The sequence below is a fragment of the Peromyscus leucopus genome, chromosome 3 (assembly GCF_004664715.2).
Source record: "Peromyscus leucopus breed LL Stock chromosome 3, UCI_PerLeu_2.1, whole genome shotgun sequence".
Taxonomy (NCBI): domain Eukaryota; kingdom Metazoa; phylum Chordata; class Mammalia; order Rodentia; family Cricetidae; genus Peromyscus; species Peromyscus leucopus.
In genome coordinates, this window is record NC_051065.1 from 111,772,413 (window position 1) to 111,794,888 (window position 22,476).

The following is a 22,476-nucleotide window of genomic DNA, read 5'->3' on the forward strand; positions in this document are numbered from 1 at the left end:
CCCTTTTTTTATTTGATCAAAATGTTAGAATGTGACTGAGCTACCACTGATGGTTTTGCTATCTGTATTCCTGTGGCCCATTGCACATCAAAATAATCAAAAGAGAGCTTCTATGGAGAGACAATGTAAAATGATTTCACCAAACTATCAAGTTTTAAAAGCAGTATCTGTTTCAATGTAGACGGATACAAGAGCTTCGTCTGACATTAACAGCCCAGAGTTCATAGGAACATATAAGTAAATGTCAAAGATGCCTTTCCAGAATCTCTGGAAACTGGTCCTTGACTCAAAAATACATAAATAAATGAATCTGAAAATACAGGAGGCGGAGTGGTGGTGGTACTCACCTTTAATCCCAGCACTTGGGAGGCACAGCCAGGCAGATGGATCTCTGTGAGTTCAAGGCCAACCTGGTCTACAGAGTAAGATCTAGGACAGGTTCCAAAACTACAAAGAGAAACCCTGTCTCTAGGGAAAAGAGAGAGAGAGAGAGAGAGAGAGAGAGAGAGAGAGAGAGAGAGAGAGAGAGAGAGAGAGAGAGAAGAGAGAAAGAAAGAAAGAAAGAAAGAAAGAAAGAAAGAAAGAAAGAAAGAAAGAAAGAAAGAAAGAAAGAAAGAAAAAGAAAAAGAAAAAGAAAAACCAGGCAATGCCACACAGAGACAGAGTTCATATCCAAAACAGAATACATCAGAAGTCCCTGATGCATTCTAGAAGCAGGTGGCAGAGGCAGAAGGGCAGAGCTGGCTCCCAAGCTTAGTGTCTCCAAAATTTAGACATTCCATCATGAAAGATGATGCCAGGGTTGCCTAATGGTTTAGAATACTAGAATCCACCAGAAGAATGATGGCCCTTCCAGCAGTGTCCATTCATGGAGGTGTCAATCCTTCAAAAGAACAGTGCTGAAATAACAGGATGTGCAGCTAAAATATATAAATAGACTTTACCTTAATCCTACAGCATACATAAATATTCACTCACAGTGTGTTTGAGCTGTAGATGTAAAACTATTTTTTTAAAGAAGAGAGGGAAGGAGGGAGGAGGGAGGGAGGGAAGGAAGGAAGGAGGGAGGGAGGAAAGGAAAGAGGGAGGGAGGGAAACAAGCAAGCAAACTAGCTTAGTTAAGAAAAACCACCTTTTAGCAGGGTGCAGTGGCTCACACCCTCCCAGGACTCTGGAGGCTGAAGGGTGAGGATCACTTGGAGTTTGAGGCCAGGCCCTTAAGATACAAGGTGACTTCAAGGCTAACTGGGGTTATATAAACTGTCTATAAATCAATCAATCAATCAAAATATTTCAGAAGATAACATGGCAAGTATATTTCATCTCTAGGGCTTGATAAATAGTTTTCAGACATGACTTTAAAATCATGATCCATCAGAAAAGAGCAGGTAAATCGGAGTTGATTAAGGTTCAAAGTGTTTTCTTTCTGGCAGACTACACTATAATAAAAACACAAGCTACAGACTGGGGTATCTGCACACCATGTATCTACCAAATGACTACTATGCAGAAAAAAGAACTTTCAAAATTCAACATTTTGAAAATCAAAACAGCCGGGTGGTGGTGGCATTCACCTTTAATCCCAGCACTCAGGAGGCAGAGGCAGGTGAATCTATGTGAGTTCAAGGCCAGCCTGGTCTACAGAGCAAGTTCCAGGACAGTCAAGGCTATACAGAGAAATCTTATCTCAGGAAAAGAAAAATCAAAACAGAAAATGGACAGAAGACACTGAGACACATTTCAATGAAGATATGCAGGTAGAAACAGCAAATAAAATAAGATATTCAGCATTGAATGGCCTTATTGAAACACAAATATAAAACAGAATAGAATAAAGCTATCTACTCACTAGGACAGCTGAGATTTCTAAAGGCTGACGAAGATGCAGAAGCCAGTTACCTTACACTATGCTACTGAGAAGTGAAAACTGAACTGGAAACATCAGATCAACAGTTGGTGAACACAGCTAGACCACTCAGCCATACAGCCCAGTTTAGCATTTCCGTTAAAAACTTAAAATGTGACCAAGATACTTTATCCTGGAAATGTGCCCTGAGAGACACAAATATGTTCAAATAAAAACTGAAACAGGTCTATTTATAAATGATTATCTGTGATGGACAAAAACTGAAAACAAGCAAACTGTCTCTTAGCAGGTGCATTCTTAAACTATAACATCTGTACCACCTGCAGACTGGGTTAAACCTGAAAACATATATACTTTCATATTATGTTGTCTATTGTACTGTGATGTATGCTCCAGGAATATAACTTGGATGGATTCACTGCCTTCTCCTGAGACCCAGGATTGCCTGCCATCTGCTGATTGTTAAACACACTGACCCCACATCAAGGCCTCTGCACTTGCTGTTCCTTTGTCTGCAATACTCTTCACCCAGATCACTCCACAGTTCTCAGGCCTCAGTTCCTTCAGGGATTTGCTCAGCTTTCCCCTTCTGATGGCTACTTCCTCACCAACCCTAAGGGTAGGCACCACCCTTCCTAATCTGTTTTTCAGAATAGCATACATCAAGCCACGTGAGGCTGTGGTGGTATGCAGCAGCAGGCCTAGCTACTGGGAGACAGGAAGATCACTTGAGGGACCAAAAGCTGAGGACTGGCCCAGGCAACAGGGTGTGGGACTTAGCTTAAAAGAAAAGGTATGCTGGAACATGGTCCAAGAATGGAGTTGTGCTTGTGAGAAAGCAAGAGTCCTGTGACCTCAGGTTTTTGTTTGTTTGTTTGTTTTGTTTGTTTTGTTTTGGTTTGGTTTGGTTTTTTTGAGACAGGGTTTCTGTGTAGCGTTGGTGCCTGTCCTGGCTCTCACTCTGTGTCCTCAGTTTCTTAACCTTCAGAATATAAACTGTCAGATGCTCTGAATAAAACGTTATTTTATGAGACTTTAGTCAGCCTCATTTATTGCTCCACTCTCCCAGGTCCTACCACCTCTAGAGCAGTGAACAGTGTGTATCATCTGACTACATGAATGGCTGGGATTTGATGCTACTTCCTGGATTTCCTAAACTCATTTTTGTGTATCAGATGCTTCAGCAGCCACTATGCAAAGTTACACATGGATCCAGCAATGAGAAAGAGTCTGGACAAATAACAGTATAGTAAATAGTAAACAGTTTAGTAAGGAGACAGAGGCTCAGAGAGGCTGAAAGCCACACAACAAATTGTTCATTTAGAAGCTCCTCTTTGGTCCACTCCTCGCCCACTCCAAACCCCATCCCTCTCAGAAAGCCAGCCAAGGGCGGCTCCTCCCCTGGAGCTGTTCAAGATCAGCCTACAGGGTATTTAAAACTGCCTTCTAGAGAGCGGCCACATGGTTTTTCTGGTATCCTTTCCCAGTCTCACCTGAGCTCTGAAGCCAGAAAGGTCACCCAGGTATGTTTTGTCCAATAAACCTGGTCTTTTATTTTTAATTCAGTTTGATTTGGCTTACTACATTGGCAGAGAGACTTAACATCTGGTTAAGGAAACCTTTCATGAATCAACAGGGTAGAAAGACACAAACCTGTTCTCAGTACCTTCCATCAACCCCAGAACAGGAACCTAACTCATCTTAAACCCAGTGGCTTTTTCTTCATGACTTCATCTACAACGCTGAGTGTCACAGTTATAAAAGTTTAACTCTCCTCCATACCCCTTCTCCCCGCTGTCCCCCAGACTCTGCAGTTCTGTGAGCATTGCTGCTTGCTGGTCTTCACCCACTGTCTACCTATCAGGACACCGCGCCATCTTCTCAGCACTTTTCTTCTTCAGGGACCGCTACTGCACCTTTTTCTTTCTTTCATTATAGAGGTTTCACTCTTATGTTCATTATTGTTCGTGTATAATCAGCTTTTGATTGCAAGCTGATTATTCTTAAATTTCTACTTTATACTACTAAAGAACCCAGTGCCTGGTGTAATGCTCCTGATTACAAAAAAAATCAGCTGGATTAAGTTATGCAAGTGTTTCTGAAAAGGCCTATCACAGGCGTTAAAATGCTGGGGTTTTGTTTAACCTTGGGTGAGATGCCTGAACAAAGAGAATGGTTTTAATAAATAATAATAATGAGGTTTGCTGTTTTCTTACTTCAGGGCAAAGTGAAAAACAGAACTGACACAATCAGAATAAAGGTCCGTGTGTCTCCCAGCCTCACTGCCATTTAAAACTTTTCTAGGCCTCCTCTTCAGAAGGCAGCGCCAAAGTTTGCTCCTGTGCCTGCCAATATTCTTCTCCCTTTAACTCTTCTTTTCCTAAGCACACTTTCCTCAATCTAGCACTAGGAAGTAAGGGAACAGGGAACTATTTTGGTTCAAAAACAAAGAAAGCTTTTAAATGTAGGTCTTGGTCCCTGAGCTAACTCTCAGCAGGTGCTAGGGACAAACCCTGAGACTAGAGCAATGTGTAAAGAGATCAGCTCATCCTGTCACCTCACTGCAGGAACACGTGGCCAGAACACCATCCATGCCTGCTTCTTCAACATACAGAGTATTCTAGCAGGTCCCAGTGAGCAAAACTAGCTGCACAAGAATGCCAGGGTGGCACCTGAAATCCTCATTCTTCACAAAGCACAGAGATAAATTGTTTGATTACCTGTGCTTTGTGAAGAATGAGGATTTCATGTGCCACCCGGCATTATTGTGCAGCTAGTTTTGCTCACTGCGACCTGCTATAATACTCTGTATGTTGAAAATTGTTCACTGATATTAGGAATGACAGCAATGCACCACATACCATGTGGCTTAGAGAGAAGGGAAGGTGAAGAAGAGGAGAAAAAGGAGGAGGAAGAAATGTGTATGTGGTGATCTTGTCTATAATCCCATCACTTATGAAACTAAGGCAAGAGAACTGTCTCAAGTTCCAAGCCAGCCTGGACTATACAATACAGCCAGACTCTTTGGGAGAGGGGGGGTAGAGACATATTTAGTCACACTGAGGGCGAGGGCCAGAAGTCCAGAATCAAAGGGCTGGATTCTCGGACTCTATTCCATACCTCACTCCTAGCTCAGGTCACTGTAGGCCAGTTGGTTTTTCCTGACCATTGCCTCACAATTCTCACTGTGTATGTGCAGCTGAGTCTGCAGTTCCTGGTTTTATAAGGACATCAGGCATACTGGATTAGGGTCCATGCTAAGGACCACTGTTTGTTTGTTATGTTTGTTTGTTGAGACAGGATCCTGAACTAGCTCTGTAGACCAGGCTGGCCTCAAACTCAGAGATCCACCTGCCTCTGCCTCTCTGCCTCTCTGCCTCTGCCTCCCGAATGCTGAAATTAAAGGTGTACGCCACCACGCCTGGCTCTATGATCTCGTTTTAACTAGAGTTCCTCTGTGAAGTCCCTATTTTCACAAAGGTAAGGCAGTAAGTAAGGACTTCATGGACATAACTCAATCCATCAAGGGCACAATTCAATATGCCATTGTGAGTGACAGCCTGAGGGACAACAGCAATGACAATAAGGAAGTTGTTGCATGTCCTGGAGCCACAGTATTCCTTTTCAAACTGGGCTTAGACAATGACAATAAAATACCTACAACCTAGGAGGATCCAGACACTTCCCTCCAAAGGCACACTGCTGGTGACCTTGACAAATGTCAAGTGTCTGTGTCCACATAAGCTTGTCTTCTGCTCTCCTGGCATTATTATTAATAGCCACTATGTAGTTGAGTCCAAGAAAGACAGTACAGCTGTATGCTCAGGGATAGGAAACCATCTAAGCAACAAACACATCACTGTGTGTGTGCGATTACAATGAACTGGACTCACATTCTTTACAGGCAGCAACTGTCTGTCCCCAAGTTTCCTTCCAGGCACCATCTCCTGAACCTAAGAGTACACCTTTGTCACAAAAAGCCAATATGCTGGAAGCAAATAAGAATATATTTTATAGACTATCATGAAAAAAAGCATTTCTAGTAGACATTTTAATTACACATGGGAAGCAAAAAATATAGCTCAAACTATACACTGAACATTTCTAGAAAGATGAATATTAACATGGACTTTCATGTATTTATATCAATGTTCAGAACAGTCCCAAGTATTCCCTGAAAGATAAAGGAAAAATTATATATATATAATGTATATATATATATAATGTGTGTATATATATATATATATAAAATATATATATATATATACACACACACACACACACACACACACACACACACACACACATATGTCCCCCATAAAATATTATGGCACCTTAAGAAGGGTATTGTGACACATACTACAACATGGATGTATTCTGAGGACACGCTAAATGAAATAATCCAGCTAAGAAAGACTAAGTATGATTCCACTTAGCATGTCACAACATGGAAGCTGAATGGAGTACTGTGTGGCCTTACTCAGGTGAAGTGTGTTTAATGGGCATAGAGTTTTGGTTGGGAAAATGAGTACATTCAGTAAATGTTGGCAATGGGTATATAAGAGAGCAAGTGAATGAGTGTGTATAATGCCATACAATAGCTCAAAGCTTAAGATAGTCAGCTTTACATTACATACAATTTGCCACAATAAAAGCAGCAAAATAAAAAATAAGCATTCATATTTTTAAGTCTTTGAGGAATATAAATAAGATGTTAGAGCCACTAAAACATTTGCTAGTCCAAGATTCTGTCAAAAGAGCAGATCCAGGGTTTCAGATGAGGGTCGGTGTGCAGCACCTGCCTAGCATGTGTAGGCCCTGGGTTCCAGTCCCACCATAGTTCCTTTATTATCTCCACAAATGTACCAAAATTTGAATACCCAAGTGCTCTTTTGTGTTAATAATTAATCTTATTTAAACAATAACCCTGATGCTTATTTTAAATTTCAGAGTTCTAAGCAAGAGATTCTCTGAGCCAGAATTCTTCATGAACAAAACACCTTCAAGAAAGGAACACTGTGGGGCTGCACATTTGCTCAGTGGGAGAGTGCTTGCCTGGCATGCAAAGGCTGGGTTCCATGCCCAGCACCACGGAAACAGAGCACAGTGACACACCACTATAATCCCAGCATTGGGGAGGTGGCTGCAGGAGGATTAAAACTGCAAGGTCATCCTTGGTTCATGCGGAGTTTGAGGCCAGCCTGGAGCACATGAGACCCTATCTAAACATGAAAGGAGCACTATACTCATGGTTACCGTGAGCAAATATATGTCATCATGAAAAGAAGGGAATGTCACCACTGAATATTCCCACCTGGGGACCGTTAATACAAAAGGAGACTTAGTAGTTTTCTCATCTTTATATAAAGTTTAACTCAGTAAGTTTTCCTCCATATTAAATTACATTTATATAACATATAGTCATAAAGTCCATTTTACAACACCCATAAACACCTCCACGTAAACCAGCATCAAAGAAAAAGGAAAGGATCACATTGAAGACACTCAGGCCCTGCCCTAGTGGGGCTGGGCTCTAACACGGATCCTGCAGCCCATTTGGGCCCAGCCCCCAGGGAGCAGCCACAAGCCTCCTGCCTCAGTTCCTCACACTCTGTGAAGCCAAAGGCCAGCTGCTCATCCCTCAACACCAGCTTTGCAGCATGAAGACTAGCTGTCTTCAACTCCACCATCTCGACACCCTTGGCTTATCTAATTAACCAAAGAGCACCTTCGTTTTTTTTTTTTTCCCCTGTTCATTATTTTAAAAAGTCAGTAAAAAATTCATTTTGTTGTCCTTGTGTTGCTGGCTTTCAATTTTAATGATACTTCACTTTAAAGGCGCTCTAAATCTCAACAAAGAAGCACCCATCATTAATAGTTTATTCCCTTAATCAAAAATAATAAGTCCCAACTTTCTTTGTATTACTTATTAAAAACCTGAATATACCCTCAGGCTGGAATGAGAATGTATATTAAATGTGGTTTATCTGCTTCCTTGCAAAAGAAGTTAACCCAAATAAGTCCTTCAAAATCCAAGGCTGTAACCAAGCAAATGCAGCAGATGATGCTGAGAGAGGGCAGGATGGGTTTCTTAAGAAAACATGATGAGAGCTCCATCCATAAGGAGAAACTATTAACATGCACTTGTTGAAATGCTGATCTCCAGTTCCAGGCAATGGTGGGAGTCAGGATTCTGCCACAGATCACAAAGCCAGATGTCACAGAGAGCCTCTGACCCTTAAAGTCACTTTCCCACCTGATTCTTCCAGTCCCCTACTGCCTGTTAATGTTCCATCCACGTCATGGAGTCTAAAGGACTAGGGAGGAAAGCCAGGATTGCATCGAAGCAGCTCTCCCACGGAAATAAAGTGACCTTGATAGATACCCTGTTTGCTGACAATTATACCTAAACCAACAGTCAACATTTAGTGATGATTTAGGGTCCAGGGCTAGGACTCGCATGCACTAGCTCAGTTCAACTCCAGGAAGTTATGGTAGTAACTCTGCCCAGTTTGCAGATAAGGAAGCAGGGGCCCTAAGAATTGAACTAACTCCACCAGATCTAAAGGCACCAAGGCCAGGTACAGGGCACATGCCTGCAGCTCATCACTGGCAAGATAGCAGCAGGAGCACTGTGAGCTGGAGGGCAGCCTGGGCTACACAGTGAGATCCTGTCTAAAACCAAGAACAACAAAGACAAAAGAAAGCGAAACCAAATCAAGACTGGGATGTAGCTGGGTGATGCAATGCTTGCCTGGAGTGCACACGGCCCTGGCTTCAATTCCCAGCACTATATCAACAATTAGACTAATAAGCCAACAGTTACACAATGTATCTTTTAATGTACTATTTGGGGGAAAAGAAAATCTCCAGGACACAATGTGCAAAAGACATCTGCATTTCAGAGGCACTGAAGTAAGGCAAAAAAGTCAGTCCTACAATAAAACATATAAATCTCCAAAATCATAAATATACTAAGCCTTGAAAACAAGATTTGAGCCCAGGCAGGGTGACTCCAGTTCTGGGCTATCCTAAAATTCTGGCATGATTACCTTATAAACAGGGTTCCCATGTGTTCTCAAACATAGCCCAGTTTTAGGAATAAAATGGAAAGCTTCTTACTAATGGTTTGAGTCGAAGGAACCCTCCACCTTACCTTGGAGCAGATACAGGGCTGATGGGACAACCACCCGCTGCTATGGTAACCTAAAGGAAGCTCAGCCCATGGGGAGTCCTTTACTGACCTCAGACCTCACATGAATCCTCCCCTCTAAGAGCAGGAAGTGGAGAACCAAGAGGCCCCAGGTGTCTCAGGGTACAGTGAGCTCAGGGGACCCAAGGGATGCACTCGGCCCACTATGAAGAGTCTTGTCTTACGTGTGGAAAAGCTCATTTGACCATATGGATCGATGACATTACAAAAAAATGCTCTGCAAGTGACCAATAAGGCTGAGGCCAGGCACTATAAGTCATTTATTTTTCCCCAGACAAGTCCAATAAAGTCTCTCCTTTCTTATATACAACCAAAGGAACCTTAGGAGGACCTACAACCTACACCCAAGAATGAGAGCAGAGAAAGCAACAGCTACACCAGGCTGCGCCATTCCAAAGGCCTGGGCTGCTGCTGGAACCAGTAAGACAGGCATGGCCCTGGGGAGGGCTGCACTGTGTTTCACTCGGGGATTTTTGTTTTGTTTTTACATTTTTAAAATCTATCCTGTTTGCAGGTATGTGTGTGGGCCAGGGCATGTGGCCATCCTGTAAGTGGACAACTTGTGGGCACAACCCCTTCTGGACTGTGCTTTGTAAGCTACCACACTTCTCCTTTTTGCCGTTTCTCTTCTTTTCCTTGCCTCTTTCTTTACTGAGGTCCTAACACACCCAGCAAAGACCCAGGCACAGGCACAGAGTACACAGATCCCTGGGCAGGCACATCAAGGCTCCTTCATACACAGCGTATAAAATGCTCACCTACTCTGCCAAGGAACAGCAAGTAGCCCTTTGCCAGTTTTTTTGTCAGCTGGCTTAGGGCGGGAAGAGGGGCTAGCAATGGAAACCTGTCAGGGAAACCATGGGTCCTATCTAGTCTCTAGCTCTTCTCCCTCCCTCCCTCCTTTCTCCCCTCCCTCCTTTCCTCCCTCTTTCCTTTCCCCCTCCCTCCTTCCTTACCTCCCTCCTTCTCTCCCTCTTTCCTTTCCCCCTCCCTCCTTCCTTCCCTCCCTCCTTCTCTCCCTTCCTCCCTCTTTCCTTCTCTCCCTCCCTCCCTCCCTCCCTCTGAGAAGGGTCTCACATATCTCAGGCTTACTCTGAACTCACAATGTAGCCAAGAATGACCTTGAACTTTTGATCCCCTGCCTCCACTCTCAACTGCTGGGATTAGAGTGTGCCATCAGGCCTAGTTTACAAGGGGCTGGGAATGACATCAGGAACTTGTGCACTAGCCAAGTACTTTGCCAACTGAGTTAGGTCCCCGTACTTACTTTTTTTAATACTTACTTCTCTGTTTATGGGGGCCAAGGACAACTTGCCAAAGTTGGTTCTCTCACTCCTTCCACCAGTGGGTCTTAGAGCTCTAACTCAGATCAGGACTTGGCACCATCTCACCACCCCCTCCTAGCTCTTCCTTTAGTACCGTCAGTCTGTCTCTCCTATCCCCACGGCCCCAGCTAGCCCACGTTAATTACCAGCATCTGCACATCCAGTTTTCCAGAGACATCCTAGCTTCTGCCTAGGTCACACAGCAATGACTCAGGGCACTCTCCAGTGTCCCGGGCTGAAGAGGAACTGCTGGCCTACCCCTTCATCTCCCGTTTCATGTATTTTGTAGATAGAAGGGACCTGTCATTCAATTTATGACACACAAATAACAAAACATGCAGCTTTCAGAGACATTGCAGAGTGAAAAAAAAAAAAAAAACAGATGCTAAATAAAGATAAAAAATCATAAAATGATGCTCTGGAGACAAGGTTTTAATCTGGTTCCGGTCCTGGATTATGCCTATGATCCTGGTATAATGACTCACAGCAACATATTGGTACAAAAGTCTCTCAGATGCTCTGCTTTCTTGCAGCCTCTCACCCTCTCCATACTGCCTGGAACATACGCTAAAGCAGAAAATGGCCTGTGCCACTTGTCTGTCTACAAACCTTCAGTGGCTCCCCACTGTCCGCCATCACCACACTCCTAAGGTTCCACTCAATTTGAGCCTACTTCTCTGGCCTCATCTCATTGCCCCACCACCCCAAACTCTACAAGGCAGCCCTGCTGTCTTTGGTGCCTTCACGCTGCACACAGGGGATATCCACAGCACAAAAACTGACAGTGGGTTGGGCTGGAGAGACGGACACCTGGCCCTCTACCTACGCATGGATCCCCACCTACACAGATCTATTTCTGTGCTCTGCAGGGTCGACAACATCAATTACATACCACATCAAGTCTCTTCATTTTACAATAAATCATAAGGTGCTTTGCCATAAGGCGAGGTTACCAGGTGTTTAGAGAATTAAGAAAGGGTCTACACTTGTTTGTACTTTGATCCTGAAAGGGGGAGGTCTTTCACCTCTCCCCTTGCTAGTATATAAAAAGCACATTAGGAATAAACTTGAGGTAACTGGGTATTAACCCAGGACCCTCCTGAAGCTATCCTGTGTCTCTTTTTCTCCATCTCCATCTATATTTTTCCCTATCTAGCATTTCTCAGTTCCTCACTCCCCGCTTCAAGGACTATTCAACAGGTCAGGGCTGGACCCCGACGCCTTTCACAGCTTGTGCCTAAGTGCTATTCCTTCATAATCATCTATAAGCAAGCTTGCCATAAACTCGGGACATGGACCAAAGCCTCAATTCAGGAAATGCCCACCCTGAAAAGCCAACTCATGTTTTCTGAACTCCTAAGCTAGCACATCGTGCTAGGTAGCCAATGGTACCCACTGGGTCTCAGGTCTCTTCTTGTGTGTCTCCCACCTCCAACATTCAACTCACCCAAGTCCATATGCTTTATTACTAACCCCACCCAAGTTATGCGAACATTTCCGAGAAGATCAATGGCTGAGCTTCCAAATCCCATCTCTGGGACACTAAGGATTCCTAAGGCCTTGGAGGCAAACATCCATTCACCTCCTCAGCCTCAAGTTCTCCACATATGAACCTGGCAAGATCATTCCTGTCTTACATGGCTGTTTGGTGAAATCAAGCCTAAGGAAGCATGAAATCAGTGCCTGATTCTGAGGTGACAGTACATGATAAATGTTATGAAACCTAGGAAAGAACCATCATTACAGATTAGTAAATCCTTTTTTAAAAGGCAAGTCAATTTAGCTTCAAATTCGTTGCAACAGAAATAATCGTTGTATGCCCGTGATCTAATCATAATGCCAAATGTTTAATAAATCACACTGAATCATTATAGCCACCTGTGAGAACTAACTCCTTTTCACACAAGAGTCAAGTTCAACCATCTGTTCCAGATACGACCACAGAATGTATGCCATATACTCGTAGCAACTCTGAGCGCATATATCATGTAAAATGGTACAATGAAGCCTATTTTCTGTGTAATTAATATGCACTAATAAAATTAATTTTAAAAAATAATCATTTGTTCCAGGTTGCTCAGCAGGAGCATTGGGGATCTAGTATCTGAACTCGGCTCAATTAAATGCAGAACTTGTGCCTTTTGCTACTGTTTCTTAGATCCCAGAGCAAGAAAGGGGCAGGGACGGGGTAGAGATCAGAGTCCAGAGAAGTGTGCAGTTCCAGCAGGCTGAGTCAAATAGGCAAATCCAAATAGGCAAAGGCAGAGGTGCAGAGCAGGTAAGCTCTGTATTCAACTGGAGGGTTCAGCCCAAACTGGACCTTCTGGTGATATGGCTTAATGATTTAACAGCGTAAGGTATTTACTGGCATGAGGCAGGTGACTTCCTGGCACTGAGATTTGCAGCCAGTTATTATGTGACCTCTCTGTGCCTGGGATCCTTTACATTTACAGGAGATGGCACCACCAACCCCTGCCATGGTATTGTAAGGCTTAAAGTAATAACTGTCAATAAACTCTTTGCACAGCCTGCCACATAGGAAACGCTCAACAGTTAGTCCCTTTGCCAATTATCAGCTCATCCCTTCCTCTCTAATCTATATCAACTCTCAGCTTGTTATCTGCCTCTCCCTTGTCTGGGTCCTTCACTAATTCATTAGTCCACAAATGCTTACAGAACACCTAGCTAGGCCAGCTGGGAAAACAGAAATGTGTAAGAAAGTCTGCTCTTACGAAGCTCACATTCTTATATGTATGAAAGGAAAAGGAAGAGAGACAAACAAATAAGATGAGGTGGAGTTTCGTGTTATTAACTGCAGAAAAGATGTAGATAGCAATCACTGGATAGAGAAGGAACCAGTCAAATGATCAGGGAAAGGTCTTTCCAAAGAAGTAACACTGAATCAGAGTTGATGAAGGTAGGGCACAGACAGGGGTCAGAGGGAACCCTGCCTCCAGAAGAGATCAGCAAGAGGCCCAATGTAGAACAGGCTCAACAAGTGTCTCAGATCACAGCTCAACTAAAGCATCACCATGGCAATGTAACCACTGGGCTATACAACAATTTTGCAATTAGACCACAACGATTTGAGGGTAAAGATAGTGCTTGTTTTGTTCTCATTCTCTCTCTGTCTCTCTGTCTCTCTCCCTGTCTCTCTCTCTCTCTCTCTCTCTCTCTCTCTCTCTCTCTTCTCTCTCCACTCCATCATATCTATTAGGTATAGTAACCTACTCAACTATACTAATTCTCCTAAACACTGGATTTATGGTAAAATACTGAGGTTTTGCCTTTGTGGAACTCAGCACTGGGCACACACACACTAAGTATCTGCCTAAAGGATCAGCATTATCCCTCACTGCTCTTCCTTCTGTGCACTAGAACATTTGCAAGGACAGGCCTGCAATCCTTTCCTTCAGTGAGTGAACTTCCTGTATTCATTTCCAAATTAGTGTAATGCTCTTAGTTATGTAAATGTATATGCATCAGGCAAAACTTTGCCAACAAGTGAAAGAAAATGCCACACGGATTCCTACCGAGGAGTAAGGAGAAGTGAAGGACAAAACTCCAGTCACCATGTCCTTTCTTTTCGTCCTCCCAGTGGACATATTTCAATGGCTTTCTAGGCTTGGTGCCTGCAGAACTTAGCCAGGCAACAAGGGTGACAAAGTTCTGGCTACCTTGGGCCTGTGTACTTAATCATGTTCCCATAAAAGCAGTGCTCCCTTCCCAGTAAACAAAGCCAATCCGGGACAGGAGCCATCACTCACAGGCCTTCCACATGCAGGTCAAAAGTTTAGCATCTGAATTATGTGAAAGCCAACATCTTCTTTAGCAGCAAGCATTGTAGCTGTCCTCTTTGGGGGTTGTTTTTTTGGGGGGTGGGTGGAGAGGGGGGCTGTTTGCTTGTTTGTTGTCTTTAAAACTAGGAAAAGAAAAAGCCAAGGGCAGCAGGCAGACACAGGGAAGCCACAGCCTGCAGCCCTCTCATGGCTTCATTCAGCTGGTATAAACTTGTACAGCCCTTTAGTCCTTCACGTCTAAAACCCACGTACAGCTGGGCATGGTGACGCACAGCTTTGATCCCAGCACTCGGAGGCAGAGGCAGGCGGATCTCTGTGAGTTCAAGGGCAGCCTGGTCTACATAATGAGTTTCAGGACAGCCAGGGCTGCGTAGTGAGACCCTGTTTCAAACAAACAAAAAACAATGCACCCATCTGTTTGCATTGCAAGAAGCAGAGCCCTGAGCTGCAGCCCTTTTTCCTGAAGTGGCCAACAGCAGAGGCACGGGTGTAAGCAGTTTCCTTTGACAGTACACAGTCCTCCGGGCTGCATCAAGAACACCACAGCAGTAACCTCAAAGGCAGAACCTGAAAGGCAGTGTCTCCTACATCCGTGCATCCTTTAAAACACAAGCTTCCCTGAACTTCATGTAGTCATCATGAGACAGGACTGGCCCAAAAAGCAACTATACTATACTAAGAGTCACTACTACTGGACTGAGGTTACAGCTCTTGGCAGTGTTTGCCTTGGCATGCACAATGGGCTGGGTGTGACCCTCAACATTACATAAAGCAAGAAGTGGTGCATCATGCCTGTAATCAGGAGGTAAAGGGAAGATGAGCACGAGTTCAAGCCCAGCCTGAGCTACATGAAACCCTGTCTTCTAAAAAAAAAAAAAAAAAAAAAATGAATGAAAGAAAGAAAGAAAAAAAAAGACATTACTATCTTAAATTCAGCAGCACCAAATAAGACAAATGGGCTCCTGGATATTCATCACGGACATTCCGTTCTGTATCACACTACCAAGTTTCACGGCATCTGTGCACTTCGAGGGCTAGCTGCGAGCTTTCTACCAGGATTTGGGATTTTGAAAAGAAGTAGCTGGATATGGCAGTTCATGCCTGTAATCCCAACACTCAGAAGCAATCCTATGCAGCAAGCTTGCTTGTCCAACTATCTTTGGATTACCAGCCCCCTAAATAACAACATGGAGACTTATTATTAATTATGAAAGCTTGGCCTTAGCTTAGGCTTTTTCCCAACCAGCTCTTATAACTCAAATTAACCTGCTTCTATTAATCTATCTTCTATCATGTGGTTTGGTTACCTCGCCTGTCTCCTAGGTGTCTCTCTCGTGCCTCTAGATTCCTCTCTTCATCTCTCTCTGGCCAGAAGTTCCACTTAACCTCTTCCTGCCTAGCTACTGTCCATTGAGCTCTTTATTAAACCAATCAGAAGGGGCCTTGGCAAAGACACATCTTCACGGTGTACAAAAAGATTCCACAACACTCCTGCTTCAAGGTCAAAGACAACCTGAGCTATACAAGACCACCCTATCTCATCAAACTAAGAAAACAGGGGAGGGGTGCAGTAACAGCAGTTCCACTTTTATTGAAGTGCTAACTATATCCTCAAACTTTGAGGCTAACCTGAATTCTGACTTCTCAATAGTATGTGCAGCACAGAATTTAAAGGCCCGAGCCTTGGCAGCAAGGCCTGGGATTTAGACCCAGCAGTTTCCTGTTAATACCTGGGTAATTTTATGCAAGTCTTGTAACCACTAAGCCCTTAAAAACTCCATGTGAGACTCATGTGATTTGGTCTTTGATAACTTGTCACACCTCATTCCCACCTGTTGCGAAATATTATTTTAAATGGGCAAAGATGTGTTACATTTGTTTATGCTGTGGAATATTACTTTAACTGTGTAAAGGTGTGTTACATTTGTTTCTGCTGCCTTTCTTAACAATGTAAGAATGTTACATTTGTTTTTGCTGCATTTGTTTAATTATGTAAACATGTGTTTCACCTTGCCCTAAAGCACCTGATTGGTCTAATAAAAAGCTGAACGGCCAATAGTTAAGCAGGAGAGGGAAGGTGGGGCTGGCAGGTAGAGAGAATAAATGGAGAAGAAGAAGAGAATGAGGAGAAAGAGGGACATGCCCAGGGCCAGAAGCCAGGCAGCAGCCAGCCACCCAGACAGACAGCAGGAAAGTAAGATGTACATAAAGGATGGTACAAAGCCCTGAGGCAAAAGGTGAATAGAGAGAAGCAGGTTAATTTAAGTTAAAAGAGCTAGCCAGAAACAAGCCTAAGCTAGGCCAAACATTTAAAACTAATAATATGTCTCCAGGTCATGATTTGAGAGCTGGTTGGTAGCCTAAAAAAAAAAAAAAAAACTAGTGCACTACCTCAGGACCCTTGCACTTGATGCTTGCCTTGCCTGATAACTGCCACACACACACCGGGTCCATCTCATCTGGCCTTTTCGTAATACAGGTCAAATGTCAAACACTTAGGATCTTATAACAGAGAGGTACCAAATATGTGCATGCATATTGTATAATTTCATTTACATAACAAACAAAAATGAACTGGTATTGTAAGAGGGGAAACCGTTCCCTTTGTCAGGTACAGGTAGTAATAGAAGGTGTACTAAAGGATGCAAGCTGCTGTTAAATTATTTTCTCATTCTATATCTAGTGACCCAGCTCCTTTCATGTTGTACAAACTCACAAACTGTTCAGTGACAGTCAATACTGTCACCTTGACAAGACCCAGAATCACCTAGGAGACCAAGCTCTGGGAATCCCTATGAGAGCATTGCTAGATTAAGTGAGGTAGGAAGAGCCACTCTAAATGAAGGTGGCACCCTTCCAAGGGTTGTGTTCCCAAACTGCATAGGAGCACAGCATTCATCTCCCTCTGCTTCCTGACTGTGGATACATGTGCCCAGTTACCACAAGCACCTGTGGCCTTCTCTTCCCCACCAGGAGGGACTATTCACCCAAACTGTGAGCCAGAATGATGCCTGACTGCCTTCCTTAAGCTGCCTTTTCAGGTGTGTTGCTATAGCAATGGGAAGAGTATGCATTACGTTTGTGTTTTCAATAAAAATTAAACATAGACCAGCAATGGCAGCGCACACCTTTAATCCCAGTACTTGGAAGTCAGATGCAAGCAGATCCCTGCAAGTTCTAGGACAGCCTCGTCAACATAAGCCAGCCAGAGCTACATAGTGAGACCCAGTCTCAAAAAAGAAAAAAATTAAATCTTAAAAAAAAAAAAAAAAAAAAAAAAAAATCACTTATCGAACAGGTTTTCTGGGCTTTTGTGTGCCAGCCTTCGAAGCTATTTATTCCCCATCACATGGCCCTGTTTGATTTCATTATGGCTTCGTCAGTCCTGGAAATCATCAGTCTTACTGTAGTATCTATAATCTCTCCCCTTCCTGCACCTATGTGGTCAAGGGCTCTGCCTGCTTTACTCATAACCCCAAGTCCAGGGCCTGGAGCAGACCTAGTATTGAGATGGCCAAAGACAGCCCCACAAAGGATATAACATATATCCAAGGTCAAAAGAGTGAAGCCGAAGGCAGAAGTTTAAAAAAAAAAAAAAAGCAATTTCAATGACATTAAACACCAAAAATATGTGTCTAACGTTAACCCCAGGGAGGGGCATTATTCTATGGGTATTTTTGTGAACCCAGTTAGAGTTGCTTCTAAAAGCAGAAAGTGGGTCTTTTATCTTGGCCCATCCACCTCTTTTTTTCACAAGGCCTGGTACAAACTAGGTCTAGGCCGAGGGTGCCAACAGATTTCTGAGAATACTTGGTAAAGATTCCTAAGTTTGGTGGGGTAAAAAAATGAACCATCCTTAATTGTAGTATCTGCTATGATCCAGGAAGTGGGTAGGTATGTATCAAATCAGAATGGCATGGAGCAGGTACTAAGAAAACAGATCCTTAAAGTCAGAGGCTGTGTGCACCTACTTCCATTACCAATTCCACACTGTTCCTTTAAGAAATGTGTCCTTAGCACCAGTGACTTGCAGTTCCTACTGGTGTGCAGGTGAACTTACATGGGAAACGGGCACTCACCAGCTCTCCCCTGGTATAACAGGAACATGAAGGAAACCTTTACTCAGGTACCAGCTCTGCCTCAAACTCTCTGTAACCTTGAACAGGTCACTGAACTCAGGACTGGACTTTTCTACACAGGACCACTCGTCAATGCTCATTTCCAGATCTTGGTCACTGTATATAATTGGTACCACCAAAGAAAAACAATGGGGCTGAAAGAAAGAGCCGGCTCAGCAGTTAAAAGCACTTACTGCTCTTGCAGAGAACCTAGGTTCAGTCCTAACTGATGGTATAGTTCAAAACCATCAGTAACTCCAGTTCCAGAAGATATCAGACACCCTCTTCTGACCTTCATGGGCACCACAGGTTTGTGGTGCACATAAATTCATGCAGGCCAAACACGCAGATATTTAAAAAAAAAAAAAAAAAAAAAAAAAAAAAAAAAAAAAACTTTGTTGTTGTTGCTGCTGCTGTGGCACATACCTTTCATCCCAGCCCTCAGGAGGCAGGGGCAGGCAATTTTTGAGTTCAAGGTTGCCTGGTCTCCATAGTATGTTCCAGGCCAGCCAGGGCTAGATAGTGAAACCCAAAGAACAAAATCTAATCTCGTGTGTGTGTGTGTGTGTGTGTGTGTGTGTGTGTGTGTGTGTGTTGGGCTCAGAAGCCAGAGCTGTCTTCCTCTAACACTCTCTCGCCTTACCACCTCATCTCTTGCTGAAGTGGAACCTCACCATTTCAGCTGGGCTGGCTGGACAACAAGCTCTTGGGACCCACGTGTCTCTTCTCCCCAGGTTCTGGGGTCACAAGTTCACACACTGCCTGGCTTTTTACATGGGCGCTGGGGATGTGAACTCAAGACCCTGATGCTTGTGGAGCACGTGCCCTTACCACCTGAGCCATCTCCCAGCCCTGTGGTCTGCATCTTCTAAGCCTGGTGTTCCCAGAATAACAAAGAAGTACGGAAGCCGAAGTGCATCACTCAGTCAGTGTACTTCTGACCCTGTCTGCTTGCCAGCCAGTCTCACCTCCAAGGTTTCCGGTACTGGGACAGGGAAGAGGACAACATACTGGAGGTAAATGTTCTGTTTTAGATTTCTCTGAACAATCATTTCCTCGTCTTCGTTTTCTCACTGCCCTGGGCTCCATGTTTCTCATCAAGTCAAACCGACTTGAACAGCAGCACCACAGTTTCTGTTTTTTCTAACACTTAAATAATGAATAGGCCTTAGATCACCTGGAGATATCTCCTTATTCTATTATAGCAGGTAACCGTGATTTTAATTAGACAAACCGCCATCCCAGTCCTTTACCCACCATACTGTCAAGTGCCTATTAAGGATATTATAGTAATAAGTATTAACACCTCTTAAATTCCCATTAACAGTAACAGAGAAATGGAATGTCAAGTAATGAAAAGAAAAGAAAGAAAAAAAAACTTCACGGAAGTCATAATTAATCAAAGCTTAGAGTAACTCAAAAAATCATTAGTAACTTTTTCTTTCAGTTTTCTTAGTGCCCTATGCTTGCCTTGGTTAAGATGTGATAATTTATTTGCCTCTCATTGAACTGTAAAGCTTTTTCTTTCTGGGGGAGGTGGTAATCTAGAGAAAGTAGACCAGTAGCTGCATGACTTCTCCAAGTGTGAACGCCAACTGTTTCCCCCGCAAAGGCTACGGGAAGCTTGCCGTCTGAGGAAGGTAAACAGGGAAGCCACGTGGCGCGGTTCAGAGTCCAGCACTAAGAAGTCAGTCTCCATGAGGCATGGACAAAGTGGACAGGGTCTGAGGAGTTTTGACACAGGCCGTTCATAGGAGAAGAGGCATCGACTGCTACTTTCCTCTGGTCCCCTGCATTTCCCCACAGAGAGGCTCACAGAGGCTGCACAAGCAACACCCTGCAGAGTTCACACTCTGGCAGGTGAGCAGCCCCGGGAGCCGCCGGCTTTCTGGCAAGTGCAGCACGTGGCCGGCCGGGCGAGCGAGCTCGGGCTTGGAGACGCCCCCAAGGCAGAGCCAGGAAACCACTGGGAAACCTCTGGATTCCAGCAGTGCGGCGAGCAACTTTCGCACCCCGCACCGGTGCCGGCGCCGGGTTCCAGTGTCCCGCCCCACGGCCCGGGTGAGGGGGGCGTTAGGACGACCCGGGCCGTGGGGTGCGCACTCTGACCCCCGCGGTCCCCGCGACCTCCCGTGGGAGGTGGACCGAGTCCTGCGGCACCACGGACGCCGTTCGGCCAGCCGCGCCGCGGGGAGCAACGGGGTCGCGAGGGGTCGCCCGGGGCGAAGGGGCCGCCGCCGAGCAGGGGCGCCGCAGCCGGTGGCTCGCGTCGTCCCAGCCGCGCTCACCTGGGACCTGACCGCCAGGAGCCGCGGCCGCAGGGCTTGCTCTCGCAGAAGCTTCCCGGCCTGCGCCGCGATGGCCACCGGGGACGCCATCTTAACCAGGAACCTGCGGGAGGCCGCGACGGGGAGGGAGGGGGCGGGAGGGGGTGGGAGCGGGCCCTGGCCCCGGCCGCGGGAGGGGGCGGGGCGGGGAAGGGCAGGGCGGGGGCGGGGTGGGGACGGGCCCTGGCCCAGGCCACGGGAGGGGGCGGGGCGGGAAAGGGGCGGGGCGGGAGAGGGAGGGGTGGGAGCGGGCCCTGGCCCAAGCCACAGGAGGGGCGGGGCGGGGAAGGGCAGGGCGGGGGCGGGGTGGGAGCGGGCCCTGGCCCAGGCCACGGGAGGGGGCGGGCCGAGGAGGGGAGGGGAGGGACGGAGGAAAGGGGTGGCCCTAGGGAGCAGGGTGAGGGAATTGGGAAAGGCAGGGAATGGGAGTGGCAGGAGGGTAGGGGAACCCACCCACTCTCTCCCACCACCACCACCGCCACCACCACCGCCGCCGCACTCTGAGGCCATGGGGCTTCCCAGTGCTTCCAGGCAAAAACTGATCTCAGCCCCAGGGAAACTGACTTAAACTAGCCCCGGGAATGACAGATTAGAGATTGTTTGAACTGAGGGCTGCGAGGTCTGGTCCTAGGAACTGATACCATTATCCAAGGCCACCTCTTGGAGAAAAGTCATGTTCCAAGGGAAGGAATTAGGACCAATGCTGCCCACGGGCCATGCGGGCAGGTAAAGCTGATGAAGTTTGGGGGAAGTGGGTAATTTGTTGTTTTAGGTGGTAGTGGTTTGTTGTGGTTTTGGTTTTGGTTTTTGAAAGGGGGTTTCAAATACCTTCCATTGGCCAGAAGTTCACCTACAACTCCTGAGCCTGCCTCTGCTTCCTAAATGTGGTGACCATGGAGAGGTACCACCCTGTCTCTCTTGTGAAAGTGATGAAGGGTTTTAGGCCTGTCTTAGAGACATATGTTTTCTTGCTCCTTAACTAACTTAAATAAAAAGCTATTGCCACATTTTCTACTCAGCTCTAAGAAAAGTGTTTGTTTAGAGTGTACAGGCTGCTATGACTTTCATAAAATAAAAATCACAATAACAACCTCTGTGTGCCAAGCACTGAACAATTATGAACCCATTTAAGCTTCGGGGCAATCTTTTCAGCAGGTACAGTTTCTATACTCATTTTGCAGAAGAGGAAATGGAGGCACACAATGGATAAAAAACTTGGCAGACGCCAGGCAGTGAGAAGTACATATGAGATTCAAATTCCTGCTCCAACCCCCAACACTACTTGGGGATATTTTTTAGTTTCAAACCTTACTCACTCTTGAATATATGATCATCAGACAGACAGACAGACAGACTGGGGACACTATAGCAATAGTGCACTCACAATAGTGCTTTCTGCCACCTTTCTTTGAATTTTCACTTGATATAATTTCACATTGACAGAGAAACTGCAAGCACATTACTCCAAAAGACCCCAACTGTCAAAAAACCAGACCCCAACTGTCTTTACCCAGCTTCACCCAGGATTTAGATGTTGACCCACATCTGTCCTTAATAACCCATTTCTCCCCAGAATCTTATACACATTTATTCTGTCTTCATTCTGTGTGTCTCTGTGTGTATCTCTCACTGTCTCTGTCTCTCTCTGTCTGTCTCTCTCCCCCCCGCGCGTGTGTGTGTGTGTGTGTGTGTGTGTGTGTGTGTGTGTGTGTGTGTGTGTGTTGTATATATCATGTATGTAGAGGCCAGGAAGCCATCTGTGCCTTGCTCTATTACCACCTTATTCTCTAGAGACAAAAACCTCTCTGAACTTGGAACTGGTATAA

The 22,476-nt window shown here is 45.1% G+C and overlaps 1 protein-coding gene across 1 annotated transcript in view; it reads right to left on the minus strand.

Annotated features, from left to right (window-relative positions):
- The window catches only part of Suclg2 (succinate-CoA ligase GDP-forming subunit beta), a 267,562-nt gene extending 246,814 nt beyond the window's left edge, over window positions 1-20,748 (minus strand). The window contains exon 1 of the mRNA XM_028855400.2: window positions 20,612-20,748. Within this exon, the coding sequence (XP_028711233.1) occupies window positions 20,612-20,701 (90 nt within the window). The 5' untranslated portion in view covers window positions 20,702-20,748. The remainder of the gene's footprint in view (window positions 1-20,611) is intronic.
- Window positions 20,749-22,476: the final 1,728 nt, after the last annotated feature.